The sequence below is a fragment of the Anabrus simplex genome, chromosome 3 (genome assembly GCF_040414725.1).
Source record: "Anabrus simplex isolate iqAnaSimp1 chromosome 3, ASM4041472v1, whole genome shotgun sequence".
NCBI classification, from domain to species: Eukaryota; Metazoa; Arthropoda; class Insecta; order Orthoptera; family Tettigoniidae; genus Anabrus; species Anabrus simplex.
The window spans coordinates 512,202,817-512,226,556 of NC_090267.1; the positions used below are offsets into that span (position 1 = coordinate 512,202,817).

Sequence of the window (23,740 nt, forward strand, 5' to 3'; positions counted from 1 at the left end):
ATCACCATCATGAAAATTGCTTCCAGATTTCGATAATTTCTGGAGATAAAAACGTTAAACAATGCAACTCATTCAAATTTCTCCGTCGGTTGCAGGCCAAAGTTGTAACTGCGACAAATATTAATTTTCTTGCACACGGCAACACATCGTCCACAATTTAGTTTAAGGGAAAGGAAATAAAAATAACAAAAAAGCGACATTTAGCCAGGCAATGTGCATGCTAAATAGTGCAGGCTTTCATTTGGAAATTTATTGCGGGCAAAGGGTGCATCGTATCGTGGTACGGATTGCGGCGTTAGACTACCCTTTTAGTCGTCTAAACTACTGTCTTAGGCGCTTTCTCGTATCCCGCATATTTATATAATAGAAAGAGGTGATCGTTTCGACCCATGTCAAATTTCGTCCACTTTTCACAAATTGAAAAATAATTTTGCCAACTTAGCAGACAGCTACAGTCTTGAAACTTTGCAGGCAGGTTGACGATGAAACGGCCTATAAGTTTGGTCATTTGAGGTTTTGCTGTACCTCAACAGGCTTCGCCATAAATTGCTCAGGAATCATGAATTAGGCTAAAATTTCAATAGTGTTTCCACATGTACCCAGAGTTTACCCCCAGTTGCCAGGCAGACAGAATAACAAAAGTCGGTCTACATATGGCCAATGACGTTGCCAAGGAGCGTGCTGAATTTCGTTCATCTACCCATCTTATGAGTGTGTGAATCAGTAAAATCATTTATGGAAATTTAACAAAAATGACCAAAACCGGGAAAATGAAGCTCAATCTAATGTAGAAGGAGTCGAGATACGACAAAAAGTCATAGGACCAAAGTTGTAGATCTCTTCATTTTAGGGTACGAAAGTGCAATCCGGTTATTGATAGCAATTACCGTTGAGCCGCAAGATAGCTCGAAACGAAAGTCTGCACCGTCATTAAATTTTGCTTAATATTTCGAATTTTTGAGAGGGTAAAAGGTTAAATATTTGAACTTCTTGCAATTTCTACGTCTCTTACAGGTTAGGAGCTAGATTTTTTCCAAATTTTAATATTGTAGGGTACTGCATTATGGCGTCCGCCACTTTGTTTGGTGCTAGGGGGCAGAGGATTTTGATTGGGCGGTGCAGGGGTAAATATGAGAGGGTCGCGTAGCTGTGAGCTTGCATTTGTGACATTGTGGGTTTGAATCCTACTGTACCGGGCAAGTTGGCCCTGCGGTTTCTTGTAAGTTATAGATTGTAAGACTGCTTGTCGTTTTTGCTGATGCATGAACCATGGGCAACTGTTAAGTGGCCACCGTTGGTCCCATAACCCGTTACAGTGAAGCATTTTACTCGGTGGGACAATGTGTAATACTTCACAGAATTTTACCCAGTATAATTCAGGATATGAAAAGAGGATGGGTAACATACAGGTAGGCTATTCTGTGCATAGTAGAAACAGCAAGGGAATGCCTTGGAACAACTATATGTAAATACTGATGTCTTCAATGGCAGGAGGGTATTCAGAACAAGGAAATAAAGACTAAGTTATGAATGAACTCTATGTATGACCTGAATTCGGTTATGAGATGATCAAAACCGTAGGCATGGTGTCAAAGTATGCAACGTTGTGGTCGTGTTCCCAGTGGCAAACCTTATTTTCCAGATTATAAGTTTCCAAACGGAACCGAGTGAACTGGCCGTGCGGTAAGGGTCGCGTAGCTGTGAGCTTGCATTTGCGAGATTGTGGGTTTGAATCCCACTGTACCGGGCAAGTTGGCCGTGCGGTTAGAGGCCCGCGGCTGTGAGCTTGCCTCCGGAAGGTAGTGGGTTCGAATCCCACTGTCGGCAGATCCTAAGATGGTTTTCCGTGATTTCCCATTTTCACACAAGGCAATTGCTGGGGCTGTACCTTAATAAAGGCTATGGACGCATTGCCGAATTACAAGTTCGTACCTCATCTGCAAGGGTCTAACCTGAAATTTGAGTGATTCGTTGGGGGGGCTAAATATGAAAAATTTGAACTTTTTGGAATTTTTCCTTGGGTTGCAGCCTAATAGCTGTCCGATTGCCGAATTTCAAGTTCCTAGCTCATCTGGAAGGGTCTAACCTGAAATTTGAGTGATTCGTTGGGGGGGGGGGGGGTAAATATGAAAAATTTGAACTTTTTGGAATTGTTCCTTGGGTTACAGCCAAATAGCTATCACATTGCCGAATCTCAAGTTCCTAGATCATCTGAAAAGGTCTAAGACGAAATTTAAGTGTTTCGTGGGGGGGGGGCAAATGTGGAAAATTTGAACTTTTTGGAATTTCTCCTTGGGTTCCAGTGTAATAGGTATCAGATTGCCGAATTTCAAGTTCGAATATCATCTGGAAGGTTCTAACACGAAATTTGAGCCTGATATATTGATTGGGCGGGGGGGGGGTGTGCTAAATATGAAAAATTTGAACATTTTTGTATTTCTCCTTGGGTTGCAGCCTAATAGCTATCCGATCGCCGAATTTCCAGTTCCTAGCTCATCTGGAGGGGTTTAACCCGAAATTTGAGTGTTTCGTTGGGGGGGGGGTTAAATATGAAAAATATGAACTTTTTGGAATTTTTCGGTGGGTTGCAGCCTAATAGCTGTCCGATTGCCGAATATCAAGTTCATAGCTCATCTGGAAGGGTCTAACCTGAAATTTGAGCGATTCGTTGGGGGGGGGGCTAAATATGAAAAATTTGAACATTTTGGAATTTCTCCTTGGGTTATAGCCAAATAGCTATAATATTGCCGAATCTCAAGTTCCTAGATCATCTGGAAGGGTCTAAGACGAAATTTAAGTGTTTCGTGGGGGGGGATAAATGTGAAAAATTTGAACTTTTTGGAATTTCTCCTTGGGTTCCAGTATAATAGGTATCAGATTGCCGAATTTCAAGTTCGTATATCATCTGGAAGGTTCTAACACGAAATTTGAGCCCGATATATTGATTGGACGGGGGGGGGGCTAAATATGAAAAATTTGAACTTTTTGGAAGTTTTCCTTGGGTTGCAGCCACATAGCTATCAGATTGCCGAATCTCAAGTTCCTAGATCTACTGGAAGGTTCTAACACCAAATTTCAGCCCGATATATTGAATGGGACGGGGGGGGGGGCTAAATATGACTAATTTGATCGTTTTGGAATTTCTTCTTCGGTTGAAGCCTAATAGCTATCAGACTGCCGAATTTCAAGTTCCTAGCTCATCTGGAAGGGTCTAAAACGAAATGTAAGTGTTTCGTGGGGGGGGGGGGGGGGCTAAATATGAAAAATTTGAACTTTTGGGAATTTTTCCTTTGGTTGCAGCCTAATAGCTATCAGACTGCCGAATTTCAAGTTCCTACCTCACTTGGAAGTGATCAAACATTAATGTCAGTGAGTGAGTGAGTGAGTCAGTCAGTTAGCCTTGCGGCTTTATACATATAGGATAAGATAGAGCCGGGCAATGTGCACGCTAAATAGTGCAGACTTCCATTTGGAAATTCATTGCGTCCAAAGGGTAAGTCGTATCGAGGTAAGGATTTCACCATCGGACGTCCCATTTAGTCGCCTACAGTACTGTGTGGGGCATTCTCTCGTATCTCGCCTATTTATACCATATAAAGGGGTGAACGTTTCGATCCATATCAAATTTCGTCCGCTTAGCAACAGTTGAAAAATTAATTTTGCCAACATAGCAGACAGCTACAGTCTTGAAACTTTGCACGCAGGTTGACGATGAAACTACCTATAATTTTGGTTATTTGAGGTTTTGCCGTATCTCAACGGGTTTCGCCATAAATTGCTTAAGAATCATAAATTAGGCCGAAATTTCATTAGTGTTTCCACATGTACCCTCCGTTTTCCCATACTTGCAAGGCAGCTAGAATAACGAAAGTCGGTCTACATATGGCCAATGACGTTGCCAAGGAGCGTCCTGAATTTCGTTCATCTGTCTATCTTACGAGTGTGTGAATCAGTAAAATAATATATGGAAATTTAACAAAAATGACCCAAACCGGGAAAATGAAGCTCAATCTAAGGTAGAAGGAGTCGAGATACGACAAAAAGTCATAGGACCAAAGTTGTAGATCTCTTCATTTTAGGGGCCGAAAGTGCAGTCCGTTTATTGATAACAATTACCGTTTAGCCACAAGAGAGCTCGAAACGAAAGCCTGCACCGTCATTTAATTTGGCTTCATATTTCGAATTCTTTAGTGGATGAAATATTAAATATTTTAACTTTTTGCAATTTCTACGTCGATTACAGGCTAGGAGCTAGAACTTTGCCAAATATTAATTTTCTAGGGCACTGCATCACGGTATCCGCCATTTTGTTTGGGGGGAGGGGGGGCAAAAATTTAAAATTTAAAATTTTTGGAATTTTTCCGTAGGTTACACGCCAATAGCTATATTGCCGATTTTCAAGTTCCTAGCTCCTCTGGAAAGGTCTAACACGAAATTTCAGTCCGATAATTTGATTGGGCGGAAGGGGGCTAATTATGAAAAAGTCAACTTTTTGGAATTTTTCCTTGGGTTGCAGCCTTATAGCTATCTGATTGCTGAATTCCAAGTTTCTAGCTCATCTGGAACGGAAGGGTCTAACCCGAAATTTGAGTCCGAAATTTTGATTCGCTGGGGGGCTAAATATAAGAAATTTGAACTCTTTGGAATTTTGCCTTGGGTTGCAGCCTAATAGCTATCCGACTGCCGAATTTCAAGTTCCTAGCTCATCTGGAAGGGTCTAACACTAAATTTTAGTCCGATAATTTGATTGGGCGGAAGGGTTGCTATATATAAAAAAATTGAACTTTTTTGAATTTTTCCTTCGTTTGCAGCTCAGTAGCTATCAGACTGTAGAATTTCAAGTTCCTAGCTCACTTGGAAGTGGGCAAACGAAATATCTTTGATTGGGCGGAAGGGGGGGCTAAATATGAAAAATTTGAACTTTTTGCAATTTTTCCTTGGGTTGCAGCCTAAAAGCTATCAGACTGCCGAATTTCAAGTTCCTAGCTCACCTGGAAGTGGGCAAACATTAATGTCAGTGAGTGAGTGAGTGAGTCAGTTAGCCTTGCGGCTTTATATATATAAGACTCGCTTTCGCTCGTTGGGGGCTGCGCCCCCAAACCCCCCATTCCTCTACATTACAAGTGGTTACATGGAAAATTACTGTGACGAACCGGAACTTCGTAGATTGCGCCACCAGACTGCCCATATATTCGCGTACATGTTTGGTCCTCTAATATTTTTTCGTACCGTACATTCACGTTTTATAGAAAAGAAGAATAGCGTTGAACGTTTCGACGTGGTGAAAATTACGTACGATTCTCACAAGATAAGGAATGATTTTCCTAATGTAACGGGGAGGTGTAGTCTTGAATCTTGATAAGTTTATCGTGGTTGAAACGCTCTATATTTCCGTTATTTGATGTTTTGTCGTATCTGCAAAGTTTTCACCGTAGATTGGTTTAGAACCTTGGATTAGGAGTACAGTGTTTCCGTTTCCTTTCGTTTTTCCATTTTTACAGGTTGCTAGAATAATATATTTTGCTCACGTGTGACCCACGAACTTTCCAGTGAGCCTGCTAAATTTCATGAATCTATCGGTCTTATAAGTGTGTAACACAGTAAAATTAATTGCGCAAAATGTAAAAATTTGACGTTAAATCTGAAAAATGCAGCTCTATCTAAGGCATAAGGGAGCAAGATACGACTAAAATTCCCGGGTCAGAAGTTGTAGATCTCTTCATGATCGGATCCGGACGTCTTGTCCGTTTGGTGGTAGGAGCGTGCGGAATTTCGTTCATCTACCCATGATATGAGTGTGTGAATCAGTAAAATCATTTATGGTAATTTAACAAAAATTACAAAACCGGGAAAATGAAGCTCAATCTAAGGTAGAAGGAGTCGAGATACGACAAAAAGTCATAGGTCCAAAGTTGTAGATCTCTTCACTTTAGGGTACGAAAGTGCAGTCCTTTTATTGATAACAATTACCGTTTAGCCACAAGAGAGCTCGAAACGAAAGCCTGCACCGTCATTTAATTTGGCTTAATATTTGGAACTTTTTAGTGGATAAAATATTAAATATTTCAACTTTTTGCAATTTCTACGTCGGTTACAGGCTAGGAGCTAGAACTTTGCCAAATATCAATTTTGTACGGCACTGCATCACGGTGTCCGCAATCTTGTTTCGGGGGAGAGGGCAAAAATGAAAAATTTAAACTTTTTGGAATTTTTCCTTAGGTTACACGCTAATAGCTATCACCTTTCCAAATTTCAAGTTTCTAGCTCATGTCGAAGTGGGTAAACATTTATGTCAGTGAGTGAGCCTTGCGGCTTTATATATATAAGATAAGATTCTTAGAACTTTTCGTGGGGTTAGAGCCTAATAGCTAATAGATTACCGAATTTCAAGTTCCTAGCTCATCTGGAAGGGTGTAACCCGAAATTTGAGTCCTATATAAGTTGTAGATCTCTTCATTTTAGGGGACGAAAGTGCAGTCCGTTTATTGATAACAATTGCCGTTTAGCCACAAGACAGCTCGAAACGAAAGCCTGCACCGTCATTTAATTTGGCTTAATATTTCGAAATTTTGTGGATAAAATATTAAATATTTCAACTTATTGCAATGTCTACGTCGGTCACAGGCTAGGAGCTACAACTTTGCCAAATTTTAATTTTGTAGGGCACTTCATCACGGGGTCCGCCATTTTGTTTGGGAGGAGGGGGGCAAAAATTAAAAATGTAAACTTTTGGAATATTTCCGTTGGTTACACGCTAATAGCTATCATGTTGAAAAATTCCAAGCTTCTAGCTCATCTGGAACGGAAGGGTCTAACCCGAAAATTGAGTCCGACGATTTGATTCGACGGGGGCTAAATACGAAAAATTTGAACTTCTGGAATTTGTCCTTGGTTTACAGCCTAATAGGTATCAGAAAGGGTGTACTAAATTTGAGTCCGATAATTTGATTGGGTGGAAGGCTGTAGCACGAAATTTGAGTCCGGTAGTTTAATCCGGTGTGGGGGGCTAAATATGAAAAATTTGAACTTTTTGAAATATTTCCTTGGGTTATGGAATAACAGTTATCAGACTTCCGCATTTCAAGTTCCTACCGTATCTGGAAGGGTCTAACACGAAATTTCAGTCCGATAATTTGATGGGGCGGAAGGGGGGCAAAATATGAAAAATGTCAACGTTTTTTAATTTTTCCTTGGGTTACAGCCTAATAGCTATGAGACTGCCGAATTCCAAGTTTCCAGCTCATCTGGAACGGAAGACTCTAACCCGAAATTTGAGTCCGACATCTTGATTCGACGGGGGGCTAAATACGGAAAATAGAACTTTTTGGAATTTTGCCTTGTGTTACATCCTAATAGCTATCAGATTTCCGAATTTCAATTTCTTAGCTCATCTGGAAGGGTCTAACACGAAACTTTAATCCGATATATTGATGGGGCGGAAGGGGGGCTAAATATGAAAAATGTCAACATTTTTTAATTTCTCCTTGGGTTGCAGCCTAATACCTATCAGACTGCCGAATTCCAAGTTTTCAGCTCATCTGGAACGGAAGGGTCTAACCCGAAATTTGATTCCAATATTTTGATTCGATGGGGGGCTAAATACAAAAAATTAGAACTTTTTGGAGTTTTGCCTTGGGTTACAGCCTAATAGCTATCAGATTGCCGAATTTCAAGTTCCTAGCTCATCTGGAAGGGTCTAACACGAAATTTTAGTCCGATTATTTGATGGGACGGAAGGGGGGCTAAATATGAAAAATTTCAACTTTTTTGAATTTTTCCTTGGGTTGCAGCCTAATAGCTATCAGACTGCCGAATTTCAAGTTCCTAGCTCACCTGGAAGTGGGCAAACATTAATGTCAGTCAGTGAGTGAGTCAGCCTTGTGGCTTTATATAATATATATAGGATAAGATAGAGCCGGGCAATGTGCAAGCTAAATAGTGCAGACTTCCATTTGGAAATTCATTGCGTCCAAACGGTAAGTCGTATCGAGGTAAGGATTTCACCATCGGACGTCCCATTTAGTCGCCTACAGTACTGTGTGGGGCATTCTCTCGTATCTCGCCTATTTATACCATATAAAGGGGTGAACGTTTCGATCCATATCAAATTTCGTCCGCTTAGCAACAGTTGAAAAATTAATTTTGCCAACATAGCAGACAGCTACAGTCTTGAAACTTTGCACGCAGGTTGACGATGAAACGACCTATAATTTTGGTTATTTGAGGTTTTGCCGTATCTCAACGGGTTTCGCCATAAATTGCTTAAGAATCATAAATTAGGCCGAAATTTCAATAGTGTTTCCACATGTACCCTCCGTTTTCCCATACTTGCAAGGCAGCTAGAATAACGAAAGTCGGTCTACATATGGCCAATGACGTTGCCAAGGAGCGTCCTGAATTTCGTTCATCTGTCTATCTTACGAGTGTGTGAATCAGTAAAATAATATATGGAAATTTAACAAAAATGACCCAAACCGGGAAAATGAAGCTCAATCTAAGGTAGAAGGAGTCGAGATACGACAAAAAGTCATAGGACCAAAGTTGTAGATCTCTTCATTTTAGGGGCCGAAAGTGCAGTCCGTTTATTGATAACAATTACCGTTTAGCCACAAGAGAGCTCGAAACGAAAGCCTGCACCGTCATTTAATTTGGCTTCATATTTCGAATTCTTTAGTGGATGAAATATTAAATATTTTAACTTTTTGCAATTTCTACGTCGATTACAGGCTAGGAGCTAGAACTTTGCCAAATATTAATTTTCTAGGGCACTGCATCACGGTATCCGCCATTTTGTTTGGGGGAGGGGGGGCAAAAATTTAAAATTTAAAATTTTTGGAATTTTTCCGTAGGTTACACGCCAATAGCTATATTGCCGATTTTCAAGTTCCTAGCTCCTCTGGAAAGGTCTAACACGAAATTTCAGTCCGATAATTTGATTGGGCGGAAGGGGGGCTAATTATGAAAAATGTCAACTTTTTGGAATTTTTCCTTGGGTTGCAGCCTTATACAGTAGCTATCTGATTGCTGAATTCCAAGTTTCTAGCTCATCTGGAACGGAAGGGTCTAACCCGAAATTTGAGTCCGAAATTTTGATTCGCTGGGGGGCTAAATATAAGAAATTTGAACTCTTTGGAATTTTGCCTTGGGTTGCAGCCTAATAGCTATCCGACTGCCGAATTTCAAGTTCCTAGCTCATCTGGAAGGGTCTAACACTAAATTTTAGTCTGATAATTTGATTGGGCGGAAGGGGGGCTATATATAAAAAAATTGAACTTTTTTGAATTTTTCCTTCGTTTGCAGCCCAATAGCTATCAGACTGTAGAATTTCAAGTTCCTAACTCACTTGGAAGTGGGCAAACGAAATATCTTTGATTGGGCGGAAGGGGGGGCTAAATATGAAAAATTTGAACTTTTTGCAATTTTTCCTTGGGTTGCAGCCTAAAAGCTATCAGACTGCCGAATTTCAAGTTCCTAGCTCACCTGGAAGTGGGCAAACATTAATGTCAGTGAGTGAGTGAGTGAGTCAGTTAGCCTTGCGGCTTTATATATATAAGATGTTTGAGACATAAGAAAGTGCCCGATGACATCACAGCACGAGTACAACGATTATATGATGAAACCAAGTGTTGTGTCTAGGTCCAGGATGGAAGATCAGGTTTGTTTGAAACGAAGAGTGGAGTCCAGCAAGGAAGTTGTCTTTCGCCACTTCTCATCATAATCATAATGGATGAAGTTTTAAAAGCAGTTAAGAGAAAGGATCCAACAACTAATGCCCTGGTTTTTGCTGATGATGTAATGATATGGGGTGAGACAGAAGCTGAAGTACAAACTAGACTAGTTCTCTGGCATGAAGCTATTACAACCTTAGGTCTCAAAATCAGCAAAACGAAGACAGTTGGCTTGGTGACGAGTAGAAACTCTCCAAATGTTCATCTAAGAATTGGAGATGGGGAGATGGATATTGTAGACAACTTCCTGTATTTAGGTAGTGTTTTGTCATCAGACAATACCATACATCTAGAGATTAGTAACAATATACAGAAAGCTTCCAAATTCTATCACGCTGTACGTCAAATACTTTGGGATGAAACACTTCCGTTAGTTTCCAAGATCAGTTTGTACAAAATATATCTAGTACCTATATTGACGTATGGCCTGGAAGCAGCAACACTTAATGGACCAACAAAGAGTCATCTTCAGGCAACAGATACGAAGTTCCTCCGTTTTTGTCTACAAAAAACAAAAATGGATAAAATAAGGAATGTGGATATCCGACAACAACTTGGGTTGGAAAGAAGCTTGCTGGAGACTCTAGAAGTGAAGAGACTGCAATGGTATGGTCACATGAAAAGAATGAACCCTCACAGGACTCCTCGAACATACTTTGACCACAATGTTCCTGGGAAGAGACCAAGAGTAAGACCTCGTGATGTTTGGGAAAAACAGATAATGAAGGACCTTGAAATTAGAGATGTGAACTGGTGTCACATATATGAGCAGCATCTGTGGACGGATAGAACAAACTGGAGGAGGCTTGTACACAACCGTACCCGGCTTGCTGGAGCGAAGAAATGATGATGATGATGATGATGATGATGATGATGATGATGATGATGATGATGAGTAATATAATTGTGTTAAAATATCTGACTTATCAAGTAAGTACATGTTGAAGAATGGAAAATAACACTGATGATCACAATATTGATAACACAGAAGGCATACAACATTTAGAGGTTATTGAGGAGATGAAGTTAATAATACTTTATTAACGGTAATACCATTTTACATAACAGTAGAGAAGAATAAACAAAACAAAATTCACTAAAAAGAAAGTTTGTTACTGCTTATAACTCTTGGTCACTAATCACTATTTAATGCATTTATTTACACTGCTGTATGTACAACAAAGATTTTACAAGCACAACACATCATCTTAATGAATTTGCGATATCGGGTTCCTACCTTCTTTTTTTTTTTTTTGTTATTTCTTTTGTCTCTTGTCTTTCACTGCCTTCTAAACTCTGCTACATCACTCTCCTGCCAGTAACTAAGTTACGTTAACAGAAGATGAAAACTTTTATGAACTGTACATGACAAAAGGCTAACCTAACCTAACCTAACCTAAGAAGTCATTAACTGAATTCTGTCCCGATATCTGGTAGGAAATCTTATCACTCTACCACTACGTGTAGTCTTGACTCGTTCACTGTCCTGGAAGGTATTTTCCTTTTTCTGGTTGGCATGGTATTTTTCGGAAACAGGGGGTGTTATAGGAGGTAGGTTAGGATTCCTCACTGTATCTCGTTCTGTTTCTTCATCTGCTAGTATATAAGCAGGTTTGAGTCTATCAATGGAAACGTTTACATCTTTGCCCTTGATACTGATGGTGAAATATTTGTCCTGCCTCTTTACCACTCGGAACGGTCCTTCATAAGGTGGCTCGAGGGATTTTTTAACTTTGTCTGTCCTCAAGAACACGTGTGAACTACAAGAGAGGTCTTTGTGAATAAATGTAGATCTGGACGTCACTGTTCTAGGTTTAGCAGGCTTAAGATGCTTTATGTGATCCCAGAGTTGGGTCACAAAGGTATCTGGATTGCACTGTAACTGCACTGAATGTTCGAAAAACACTCCAGGAAGTCTGATGGTGGTTCCATACATCATTTCTGCAAGTGAGTAGTTGCGATCTTCTCGAATGGCTGCTCGTAGACCAAGTAGAACTGTCGGTAGGCTCTGAGTCCATCTGGGGTCCTTGTGTGCTCTAATTGCTGCTTTAAGAGTACGATGTAGCCGTTCTATTTTTCCATTTGCCTGGGGATGGTACGAAGTGGTATGTTGCACTTTCGCTCCGCAGAGCTTTGCTAAGTCTCTAAATAATTCTGATTCAAATTGTTTCCCTTGGTCCGTAACAATTACTTCTGGAACTCCAAATCTACTTATCCAATTGTTGTAGAATGAACTTGCTACTGACTGGGCGGTGATATTGGCCATTGGAATGATTTCCATCCAACTGCTGAATCGATCAATGCAAGTAAGGCAGTAAATGTTTCCCTCTGATGGTGGCAAGGGTCCAATTATATCTATATGAACCACTTTGAATCTATCATCTGGTTGCTCGAAATTTCCAACTGGACACTTAGTGTGCCTTGTCACTTTGTTTTGTTGACAACTAATGCAAGATTGAGCCCATTTACGCACATCACTTCTTATTCCTGGCCATATAAACTTGGCAACAACGTTTTTGACTGTTGCTTTCACGCCAGGATGTGCCATATCGTGAATCTGTCTGAAAATTTTTGTGCGAAATAACTTTGGAACAAAAGGGCGAATGTTATTAGTAGAGACATCACACCACAACATGTACTGAGAACCTAACTGACACTGTTTGAATTTCAGTGATGTATTGTCTTGTCGTAACTGCTTCAGCTCTTCATCATTTTCTTGATGCTTTGCTATGACTTCATAATCAATTACTGAAATTTCATGGAGTCTTGACAGAGTATCGGCTACCACATTATCTCTGCCACTGACATGATGTATGTCAGTCGTGAACTGCGAGATGTACTGCAGATGCCGTAATTGCCGAGGAGATGCCTTCTCATTCTTTTGTTGGAATGCGTAGGTGATTGGTTTGTGATCCGTAAAAATGGTAAGTTCTCTACCTTCAATGAGGTGCCTGAATTGTTTCACGGCTAGGTATATTGCAAGCAATTCTTTATCATATGCACTGTAATTCTTCTGCGCACTGCTAAGCTTTTTGGAGTAGAAAGCTATAGGTTTCCAACCAGCGTCTTCATATTGCTGTAATGCTGCTCCAACAGCCTGATCAGAAGCATCTGTGAAAAGGGCTATAGGCAGATCTGGAACTGGAAATGTCAGGAATGTAGCATTAATCAGGTCTTCTTTACATTTCTCAAACTGTTTCTTGGCTTCGTCGGTCCAGTCAATTTTTCTGCTGTCGTTCTTCTTAGCTCCTTTCAAATATTCGTGTAGAATAGCTTGAGTTTCTGCTGCATTTGGCAGATAACGACGATAAAAGTTGATCAAACCGAGGAATGTGCGTAACTCACGCACGTTCTCAGGTAACTTATAGTCCTTGATTGCTTGTACCTTCTCAGGAAGTGGTCTCGAACCATCTGGTGTAATCAGGTACCCTAGAAATTCAAGTTCTTTTGCAGCTATTACAGATTTAGTCATGTTGATACGGAGGCCATACTTCGACAACCGTTCTAAAACTAGCTGTAGGTGATGCTTGTGTTCTGCAACTGATTTGGAGGCAATCAATATATCATCCAGGTACGGAAATACGAAATTTAACCCATTCAAAACACCATGGATGAACCGCATGAATGTTGATGGGGCATTCCTAAGTCCAAAACTCATGACATTAAATTCAAAAAGTCCGAATGGTGTGATAATGGCAGTTTTGTGCTTGTCTTCTTCTGCTATTGGGATCTGAAAATACGCCCTGAATAAATCAATTTTGGAAAAAATCGTTGCACCATCCAAGATGTGATGAAAGTCTTCAAGTCTCGGAATAGGATACCTGTCTGGAACTGTCCGTTCATTCAGTCTCCTATAGTCTCCACATGGACGAAGTGATCCATCCTTCTTGTTTACCAAGTGAAGAGGACTAGCCCATTCTGACTTTGATGGCCTGATGATTCCATGATCCAGCATAAATTGAAATTTTTGTTTCGCTTGCTGTAACCGATGAGGTGCTAATGGTCTTGCTCTAGAATAAACTGGAGTTCCTTGGGTATTGATATAATGTTTAATATTATGTGGAATCTTTTCTGGTACCAAATTTGGCGATGTTATTTCAGGATAGGACCTGAACAAGTCGGCAAATTGCATACTTTTGTTCACTGTACTTATAGTTTCATTTTCCGAAATGGACATAACCTCACCCTTGCTTTTGGCAAATTGCATACTTTTGTTCACTGTACTTATAGTTTCATTTTCCGAAATGGACATAACCTCACCCTTGCTTTTAAGTTTGGTTACGCCATCTGTTAATTGTTTGTTACGAATATCGACACATAAATGAAATTCGTTTAAAAAATCTGCTCCTAATATACCCTTGTTGACCTTAGCAATTACAAATGGCCACTGAAATTGTCTGCGTAGACCTAAATCCAAAGTTAGGGTTTTGATACCATACGTTGGAATTACAGTACCATTGGCAGCATAAAGTTTAAACGAATCATCGATTCGATCACAGTTCCTTGGTGGAATTATTGACACATCTGCCCCACTGTCAACTAGAAACCGCAGGCCTGTTTTATTATCTGTTACGAATAACCGGTGTTTGCGGCTCCTATCATGGTTCTCGGCAGGTGAACTAGCCGCTAATTCTACTGCCCGTTGGAGTTTTCCGATGCCTTCCATGAGCAAGGCTGTTTACATTTCTCTGGAATGCATTGTTGACCAAATCGGAAGTGATAATAGCAGTACTTGCCTTTTGGGTCGTATCTTCTTCTACTCCGGCTTCGGTCACGACTAGAGCTTCGCCGGCGATGACTACGATTTCGACTGCTGGGTTGTCCTACGGACATCGTAGCGATTTGTTGTTCCAAATGAGCAATCTTAGTAACTAGCTCATTAATAATAGTACCTTTTGGATCTTGGGTATCAACCTTGAATATGTCATTGCGGGGGTTCATCTCCAACATCTTATCAGCCATCACTGCGACACGCTCCAGGCACTCTTCGCTCACGACTAGGATATTTTTTATCGAATCTGGAAGCTTATCTAACCAAAGGGTTCTAATAACCTTATCACTCACATCCTTTCCAGCTAACGACTGCATTTTTCTAAGAAGCTGACTAGGTTTGTAATCTCCTAACTCTACACCAGTAAACAATCTTTTGATTTTCACATCTTCACTCTCTTTGAAAATATCCAGGAGCCGTGATTTGGCGGCCGTATATTTAGCAGTTCCTGGTCCTGTTACTATATCCCAAATATTCTCGATATATTTTGGTTCTAGTTGGGCAATTATGTAATTAAATTTGGTTTCTTCGGATGTGATTCTATTAATGTTGAACTGGGCTTCTACTTGGAAAAACCAAATTTCGGGCTTCTCAGACCAAAACGGAGGAATTTTTATGCTAACCTTGTTAGCTTCGCAGCCTACGGTTGGAATATCTTTGTTTTCCTGGGTTGCCATTTCGGGGTTAGTTCCTATTGTATATGTTTCTGAATACACAATTTACAACACAGTCTACGGCCTAAGATTGATATTCATCACAGGATGATGAAATGAATGCGACTGAGAACTTCTACTCACGTAACAGTGTGCTGTTGTTTAATTGGTGGCTTCTTTATGTTTCACTTCACTACACTTCGAAAACTTGCCGTTATTTGTATCACGTCGGGGTCACCAATGTTACTGCTTATAACTCTTGGTCACTAATCACTATTTAATGCATTTATTTACACTGCTGTATGTACAACAAAGATTTTACAAGCACAACACATCATCTTAATGAATTCGCGATATCGGGTTCCTACCTTCTTTTTTTTTTTTTTTTTGTTATTTCTTTTGTCTCTTGTCTTTCACTGCCTTCTAAACTCTGCTACAAGTTCAATGGAGTATAAGTAGAAAAATATGTACAGATATATACACAGGTTATATTACAAGTAAGCACAGGAAAGTAATAGTCAATTCTGGAGATTATGTAAGAGATTTCTAAATTTTGACGATGAGCAGTTAAATATATCAATATCCACTTTGTTTAGAGATCTTGACATTCGTTCAATTGGCCCATTGAATGCATAGTTAGTTCTATGCCAATTTGTAGACAATGTATTCTTGAACCTTGTGCGTCTGTCTGGTACATGTAGGTTAATTTTTGCAAGGAGTTGTGGACAATTCACCAAGGAATGAAGCAATTTAAAAATGAAGAGTGTATCCAATAATTCACGGCGTTGTGACAGGCTATGCAGATTTAAGGACTGTTGTAGAGATGTATAATAAACATTATCATATGAGAATCCTGCTCTAAATGAATACAGACGAAGAAATTTATGTTGTACTGAATCTAATCTATGGATAGAGGTCTGATGAGAAGGGTTCCATACAGGTGTACAGTATTCTAGTATAGGGCGTAACATAGACACATACAGCAATCGATAGGTAGCTAAGTTTGAAAATTCTCTAGAATATCTAGTAATGTAACCCAATCTTTGAAATGCTTTCTTACAAATATTTTCAATATGATCATTAAACGATAGGTTATAACTGAATAAAACACCAAGGTCATTAACTTGTGAAACAGGAGTTAGAATGTTGTTATTACTAAATTTGTACAGAAATGGTATTTTCTTCTTGTTTTTTAAAAAACTAAATTATTTTACATTTCTCATGATTAAGTTTCAACCCATTTACAATACAGCACTTTTCCTGATGATGCAAATCTTCTTGAAGTTTTAAACAATCAAGTGAACAATTAATGTGCATAAAATTTTTTGCATCGTCAACAAACAAAAGCAATTCAGAATTCTTAAGTATTTTTTTAATGTCATTTATGTAGAGAGTAAAAAGTAAGGGCACAAGGTGAGACTTTTGAGGAACTCCACTGGTAACAGTAATAGGCGCAAAAAAATGATTCCTTATTTTAACAATCTGCAGGCAATTTTTAAGATATGATTCAAACCATGAGAGGAGAGGCCCATTAATTCTGTAGCCCGTTAGTTTATGCAGCAAGATATCGTGGTTGACAGTGTCAAAAGCTTTTGAGAAGTCTGTATAAATGCAGTCCACTTGGGAGTGGTTCTCTATTGCTTCCAAGAGGAACTGATAGAATAAAAGAAGATTGCTACAGGTTGACCGTCCTGAAAAGAATCCATGTTGCTCATCAATGATGATGTTTCTAAAGAGAGGTGTGATTTTGTCAAGAATTATTGAGTCAAAAATTTTGGAAATATGAGAAGAAATTATAACTGGTCTATATTGTTTTATGTCAGTTTTATCACCATTTTTGAAAACTGGACTAACAAATCCTTTCTTCCATTCCACTGGAAAAACGCCTTGGTTTAATGATAAGTTGAACAGATAAAAGAGTGCTTCACATAAAATAAATGGAAGTGACCCATTTCTCCTGGATGACGAAAGTTTTAAAATGAAATATATATTTACGAATGAGTATGCTTGAATTCCTATTATCACAGACTGAAATGACTTAATAAAAGATCCAAGAGATGGCTCTATATTGTGCAAATTACATGTTCTCACAGCACTACGGACATGAGCCCTGAATAAGGTTAGTAATTGTTATTAGTGACATAATTATTACTAGTGAGAATAAGATATTGCTGAAATATATGTATTACTGTTCTGTTCTATTCTATTGTTGCTACCACGTACCTTCTTGAAAGGTTTTGCTCCTAGATAACCAGCAGAAGCGATCATAAAGGCGCTGAACGTGAAGAAATATGCCAGTGAACTGTAGGAAGAGATTTTTACGACTTGGAGCGTGTGTTCCGTGCAGTGTAGTAATACATTGAGTATACTATGTTTATTAGTAAGAAAAATATGCAACACTTATACAGGATTTATTAATGTAAACCATGCAAGTGTTAAATAACTGTATAAGGATTTTTTATTAGTAAGACTAAAGTTCATTTTAAGCTATAAGGGGCTGTATTTTCTACATGCATTAACAAAATATTATTCATTCCAGGAGCAACTGCTGCGGACTCGTTGGCTAGTGGTTACCGAACTATCTTAATCGATGACTGTTGTCGAGGTGTGGATCTTCATGATATAGAGAAGACAAAAAATAATGTGACTTCCAATAATGGTGTCATTGTTGATTCTTCACAGGTTAGATTATTACTTTTTTAAATTAGGTACACTAAATTGAAAATAGTCCTGCTGGTTTTTTTTTTTTTTTTTTTTTTTTTTTAACACAGGTGAGGGAAACATGTCAGTACCTATACCATTCAGAACTGGCCACCACCATCAGTGAAGCTGCACCATACATGTGTGTTACTGTAAACTGCAATACAGCAAAGAGTTAAGACTATGCCATCTGGTAGTTCAGGCATATGCTTTCCAGTATAATTGCAAGAAAATATTACCAGAACCTACAGCTCTAAACTGTTGTATTAAACGAACATGCCTTGGGTCATGTAAGAAAATGGTCATTAAAAATTGACTCCTAAAAGAAAATGATACCGTATTTCACCAAATCCAAGATGACATTTTATTTTCAGATTCCATGTGAAAAATCAAGGGTTGTCTTGGATTCGCGACTTAACAGTAATGAACACAACTTGCAGCTACCACATTAACCACGCTGGTTCCTTTCACCCCTGCCCCGCATGCAGAAAACTCGTTGACAACAACATCCGCATTTTTATTATACATCACTAGCCGCGAAAACCTGTTGTGCAGTGCCTCTGTGTAACGTCACTGGTTCTTGAGAAATAGCAAAGAGAGAATGACATTCTATTAGCCTCTAAAAACATGTTTCTCAAATCCGCAGAATGGTACCAAAACATGCGAGCCTTCAAACTGTTAGGAAGAACATTGCCAGTGACTGGCAGAGTTATAACAAGTCTACTGTACCTGACGCTTAGTAAAATTAAGTTTTATAGACAGCAGGAATATTTTCATGATGGATCATCGTATTGTAAAGATATGTGTAACGGGTTTTCATCAATGTTACAATGCCAATTTTAAGTTAATGGTTATTAAACACGTGGAAATAAATAATAATTGTCAGCCGCAAGAAAATATGGCATAACTAAAGCCAATGTTCAGCGTTAGCATGAAGACAAAGATAGCTTAAAAAATGCATACTGTACAAAAAATGCATTAGGCGGCCCACAACAGGGACGCTTTAAAGAAGTTGAAGATGAAATTGTGAGGTACGTGCACAAAAAACGCAAGGGCAGAATGGCCATATGACAGCGCAATGAACTCGCTGACCTTCAACATCCGCTTCTTCATTATACATCGCTAGGTGCTGAGGTCGGCCAAAGCTGGCAAGTGAGACAGTAACAGTGTTATAGACGGCAGGAATATTTTCCTGATGGAAATTTTCAACAGGTTCTCTTCGATATTATGATGTTAATTTTAAGTTATTGGTTATTAAACCCACGGAAATAAAATAATAAGTGTGCAGCTGCAAGAAAATACAGCATAACTAAAGCCAATGTTCAGCGTTGGCGTGAAGACAAAGATAGTCTAAAAATGTGTACTGTACAAGAAAGGTGTTCATGATCTTAGAAATAACTTTTTAAGCCCAATTTAATTTTTTTGAAGGGTCATCTTGGATTTGGAGAAATACATTATTTTTCCACCTTTCAATAGACTGTTAAGAAAGGCTTTACACTACTAGTAAATAATGAAAAGACATTTTTGATCAACACCAGAACATGTTTCGATCCCCATTGGACCATCATCAGCTGGCTAACAAATAAAGTAACGAAGCTAACAAAACATTACTAGAAAAATATGATACATGAAAAAAGATGGTGCATTGTGAATTAAAAAGTTCAAGTATAGCACAATGGCATGATGATGATGATGATGATGATAATAATAATACAAACTCTTGTCCTCATGTACCACATACCAGCCCTCCTGCAATTCTTAAATATTCTTTGTTTATTCCTATCAGTTTTATCATTTAGGTTTTTATTCCAATTTCCTTTCTAACATCTTCATTTTTCACTCCATTTTTCCTTGTCTTTCCCATCATACTTCTTAGGTATTTCATTTTGCAGGTTTGAATTCTTTACTTGTCATTGTCCACGTCTCAGCCGCATAAGTCAATGTATTATTCACCCATATTTCTCCTCTTGATATCACCATGGTCTTGCTTTTCTCTCCACCATTGTAGAGGAGACTAAGGAAGCCTATGGGAATAGGGAGATGAAGTTATTACTATTTGCAGACAATATTTTGGTCTGGGAAATGAACAGCAAAGAGGTACAAGAACAACTTGATGGACTGAATGAGAAAATTGAGAAGTATGGTATGATAATCGGTGCAGACAAAAGCAAGACCACGATCATATCAAAATGAGGAAAACATTGTAAAAATTGAAATTGTTTCAAATACCCAGGGAGTAAATTAATGCAGAATACAAGGCACAAGGGGGTCCAACAAGGCGTACGGGAGTGCAGGAAACCTTGTTTGGAAGTGTAAAGAGATAATGTACTAAGTGTATATGCACCTGCGCAATGACAAGCAGGGAGCAGAGAAGAATTCAAGGCAGTGAAATGAAATACTTAACAAGTATGATAGGAAAGACAAGGAAAGATGGAGTAAAAATGAAGATGTTAGAAAGGAAATTGGAATAAAAAACCTAAATGAGAGAACTGATAGGAATAAAGTGAGATGGTTTCGACATGTAAAGAGGATGGAGGAGAAAATATACTAAAACTGATGATGGAGATAAGTTTGAGAGAAAGAGAACAAGAGGGAGACCTAGAACAAGGTGGATTGATTCAATAAAGAGGAGTTCAAGAAGAAAAGACCTGGCCTGGTAGAAAATGATGGAAGAGGAGAAGTGCCATAAAGGAGAAACAGGATGATGACATCCTAGCGAGACAAATCTGTACAGTTGCCAGGTTGATCCCAATAAAGCTCTAAATGCGACACGTTTTGACATATGGATGTTTCTGGGAATTAGCAATATCAGTTCAGTGTCTTCAACTTAGTAATGTGAGGGATTACAGGAATGGAATAATAGGTGTAGATATTGTAAAAGAGACAACCAGTGGCATATACTGAGGGCTACCAAGGCTATCGGTGAAGCCCAAACCTCAATTGAGAATGATGGAAGTCTAAAGCACATTATAATGTAAGGATCTCACACATTGTTCCATTTACAAAACTTGAAAGCAGTGAGAGCAAGGGATCAGAGACTGATATTGCAGCCCAGACTCTCGTCCCTCTCCCCTCGACCCACTTAGCGCGGCTTGCTGACGTATCTCCGATAGGTGCTGGGACCGGGGTGATAACTGTGCTAGGCTTCTTTCCTTCAGATCACCACTGCCAGCTATCAACCATGTGTTACTCATCGTATATACTTCCTCACCTCATACTTCTGACTTAATTATATAGAAAAGAGTGCTGGTATTTCACTCGTGTTTATTTCTACAGCCTTCTAGGAAGGACACTGCAGAGCAGCTGTTATAGGAGCAGTATAGTTTTCTTTCTATAGGTAGATCTGCAAAAATTAAATGCATTCTTTCAGGTTTAGTGTTCTCTTTTGTTGGTTGGAATCAAACCTGTGATCATAGGTCATACACTACCATTGATCTCCCGAGGAAGCTAATTAACCAGTGAATGATGGATACGACCGCTGTAAAATTCAACATGTTTATTTAATATAATAATAATAATAATAATAATAATAATAATAATAATAATAATAATAATAATAATAATAATAATAATAATAATAATAATAATGGTGCGTGGCATCTGTATAGGCTTGGTGGTGACCTAATGAGGATAACATGAATGGCAAAGATGTCATAAACACCTAGTCCTCAAGCCAGGGGAATTAACAGTGTGAGGGGGTTGATTCTGAAAATTGATCTGGGGCAATCGGACCAAAAGCAAGCATTCTATCCATTTAGCCCAAAGCCGGACTGTAATTTGCTAAACCTTAGGCTACCATCCTCACTGATCAGGGGTTGAGCATTGGCAGTTGCAGAGGCCAGCTTGTGAAGCTACCTTGACAACAGCAGGCTTCTCCGTTGGCTATTGGCTGCAGCTCAAAACGCTGAAGGCTTGACGTTCACTAAACCAACTATCGAAAAAGGGTAACTTAAGTCTATTGATAGCCCATATCATGATCCCAGCACACGCCACTGGAGACAACATCCCTGAACTAATTTAAAAAGCTATGCCTTTTCTTACACTTCACTGACAACTCAAACTTAACCAAATCTACTGATGATAATCATGACAAGTTATATAAGATTAGTCGTGTACTTGATCATCTGAACAAGAAGTTTCAATGTTAACTTTTCTTAGCAAAGTAGAGATCTCCATACTATGAAAAATGTAAAATTTAGCAACTTCCTCAATTATGCCAAAAGTTGAACGGCTAAAAGGCCCATAAAGGTGGGTCTTGGATAGCTGTATCAAACTAAAAAGAATCAAATTTCGAAAATCACTTCCAGCCTAAAAATCGCTTGTTTCTTGACTCGTTTTCAAATCTTAGTCAGATAAACTTATTTACATAATTCTTTCTGTAATGTATTCCTTGGTTCCTCAGGCGTTTTTTGATTTTTTTTTTTTTTTTTTTTTAATGTCCACACCGAAAGTCGTTAAGTGAAACTCTGCATTGACTTACATTAGTGCTCCTTGTGGTGGAAAAAGGTAAACCGCTAATCTAATCGACTCTATAACGATGATTAAGAAAAGGGTTGTAATTTTTAGGAATAAATAAAGAATATATTCTTGTACTCCATTATATTATATTTACCTAAAATTCATAGCTCATACATATCTCTAGGATGTTTTCAACTGTGAGTTGCTTGCCTAAAGGGCTCGAACTGTGGATTTCTCTCCGCTCCCATGAATGAAAGACTTACATTTCATGAACAGATGTGTGCAACAAAAGTAAGACATCACATGAAAGTGTACATGATGCCATAAATTGGGATATATACTCTTTCAATTGTATTGTATTGTATTGTATTGTATTTCATTTCATCCAACTGATCATACAATGATATGGGACACGTCAATAATCATACACTGACTGACAGAGCAAATGCAACACCAAGAAGGAGTGGTTCAAAAGGGATGAAAGTTGGGGAAAAAACAGAGACGGCACGGACGAATAATTGATGTTTATTTCAAACCGATATGCAGGTTACACAATGCGCACGGCATTGACTCAGTAGGATGTAGGACCACCGCGAGCGGCGATGCACGCAGAAACACGTCGAGGTACAGAGTCAATAAGAGTGCGGATGGTGTCCTGAGGGATGGTTCTCCATTCTGTGTCAACCATTTGCCACAGTTGGTCGTCCGTACGAGACTGGGGCAGAGTTTGCAAACGGCGTCCAATGAGATCCCACACGTGTTCGATTGGTGAGAGATCCGGAGTACACTGGCCACGGAAGCATCTGTACACCTCGTAGAGTCTGTTGGGAGATGCGAGCAGTGTGTGGGCGGGCATTATCCTGCTGAAACAGAGCATTGGGCAGCCCCTGAAGGTACGGGAGTGCCACCGGCCGCAGCACATGCTGCACGTAGCGGTGGGCATTTAACGTGCCTTGAATACGCACTAGAGGTGACGTGGAATCATACGCAATAGCACCCCAAACCATGATGCCGCGTTGTCTAGCGGTAGGGCGCTCCACAGTTACTGCCGGATTTGACCTTTCTCCACGCCGACGCCACACTCGTCTGCGGTGACTATCACTGACAGAACAGAAGCGCGACTCATCGGAGAACACGACGTTCCGCCATTCCCTCATCCAAGTCGCTCTAGCCCGGCACCATGCCAGGCATGCACGTCTATGCTGTGGAGTCAATGGTAGTCTTCTGAGCGGACGCCGGGAGTGCAGGCCTCCTTCAACCAATCGACGGGAAATTGTTCTGGTCGATATTGGAACAGCCAGGGTGTCTTGCACATGCTGAAGAATGGCGGTTGACGTGGCGTGCGGGGCTGCCACCGCTTGGCGGCGGATGCGCCGATCCTCGCGTGCTGACGTCACTCGGGCTGCGCCTGGACCCCTCGCACGTGCCAC

The 23,740-nt window shown here is 39.5% G+C and overlaps 1 protein-coding gene across 1 annotated transcript in view; it reads left to right on the forward strand.

The window, feature by feature from the left end:
• Naam (Nicotinamide amidase) overlaps positions 1-23,740 on the forward strand; it is a 234,951-nt gene that overhangs the window by 203,301 nt on the left and 7,910 nt on the right. Inside the window, exon 8 of the mRNA XM_067143706.2 lies at positions 17,692-17,834. Coding sequence (XP_066999807.1) covers positions 17,692-17,834 — 143 coding nt within the window. The remainder of the gene's footprint in view (positions 1-17,691; positions 17,835-23,740) is intronic.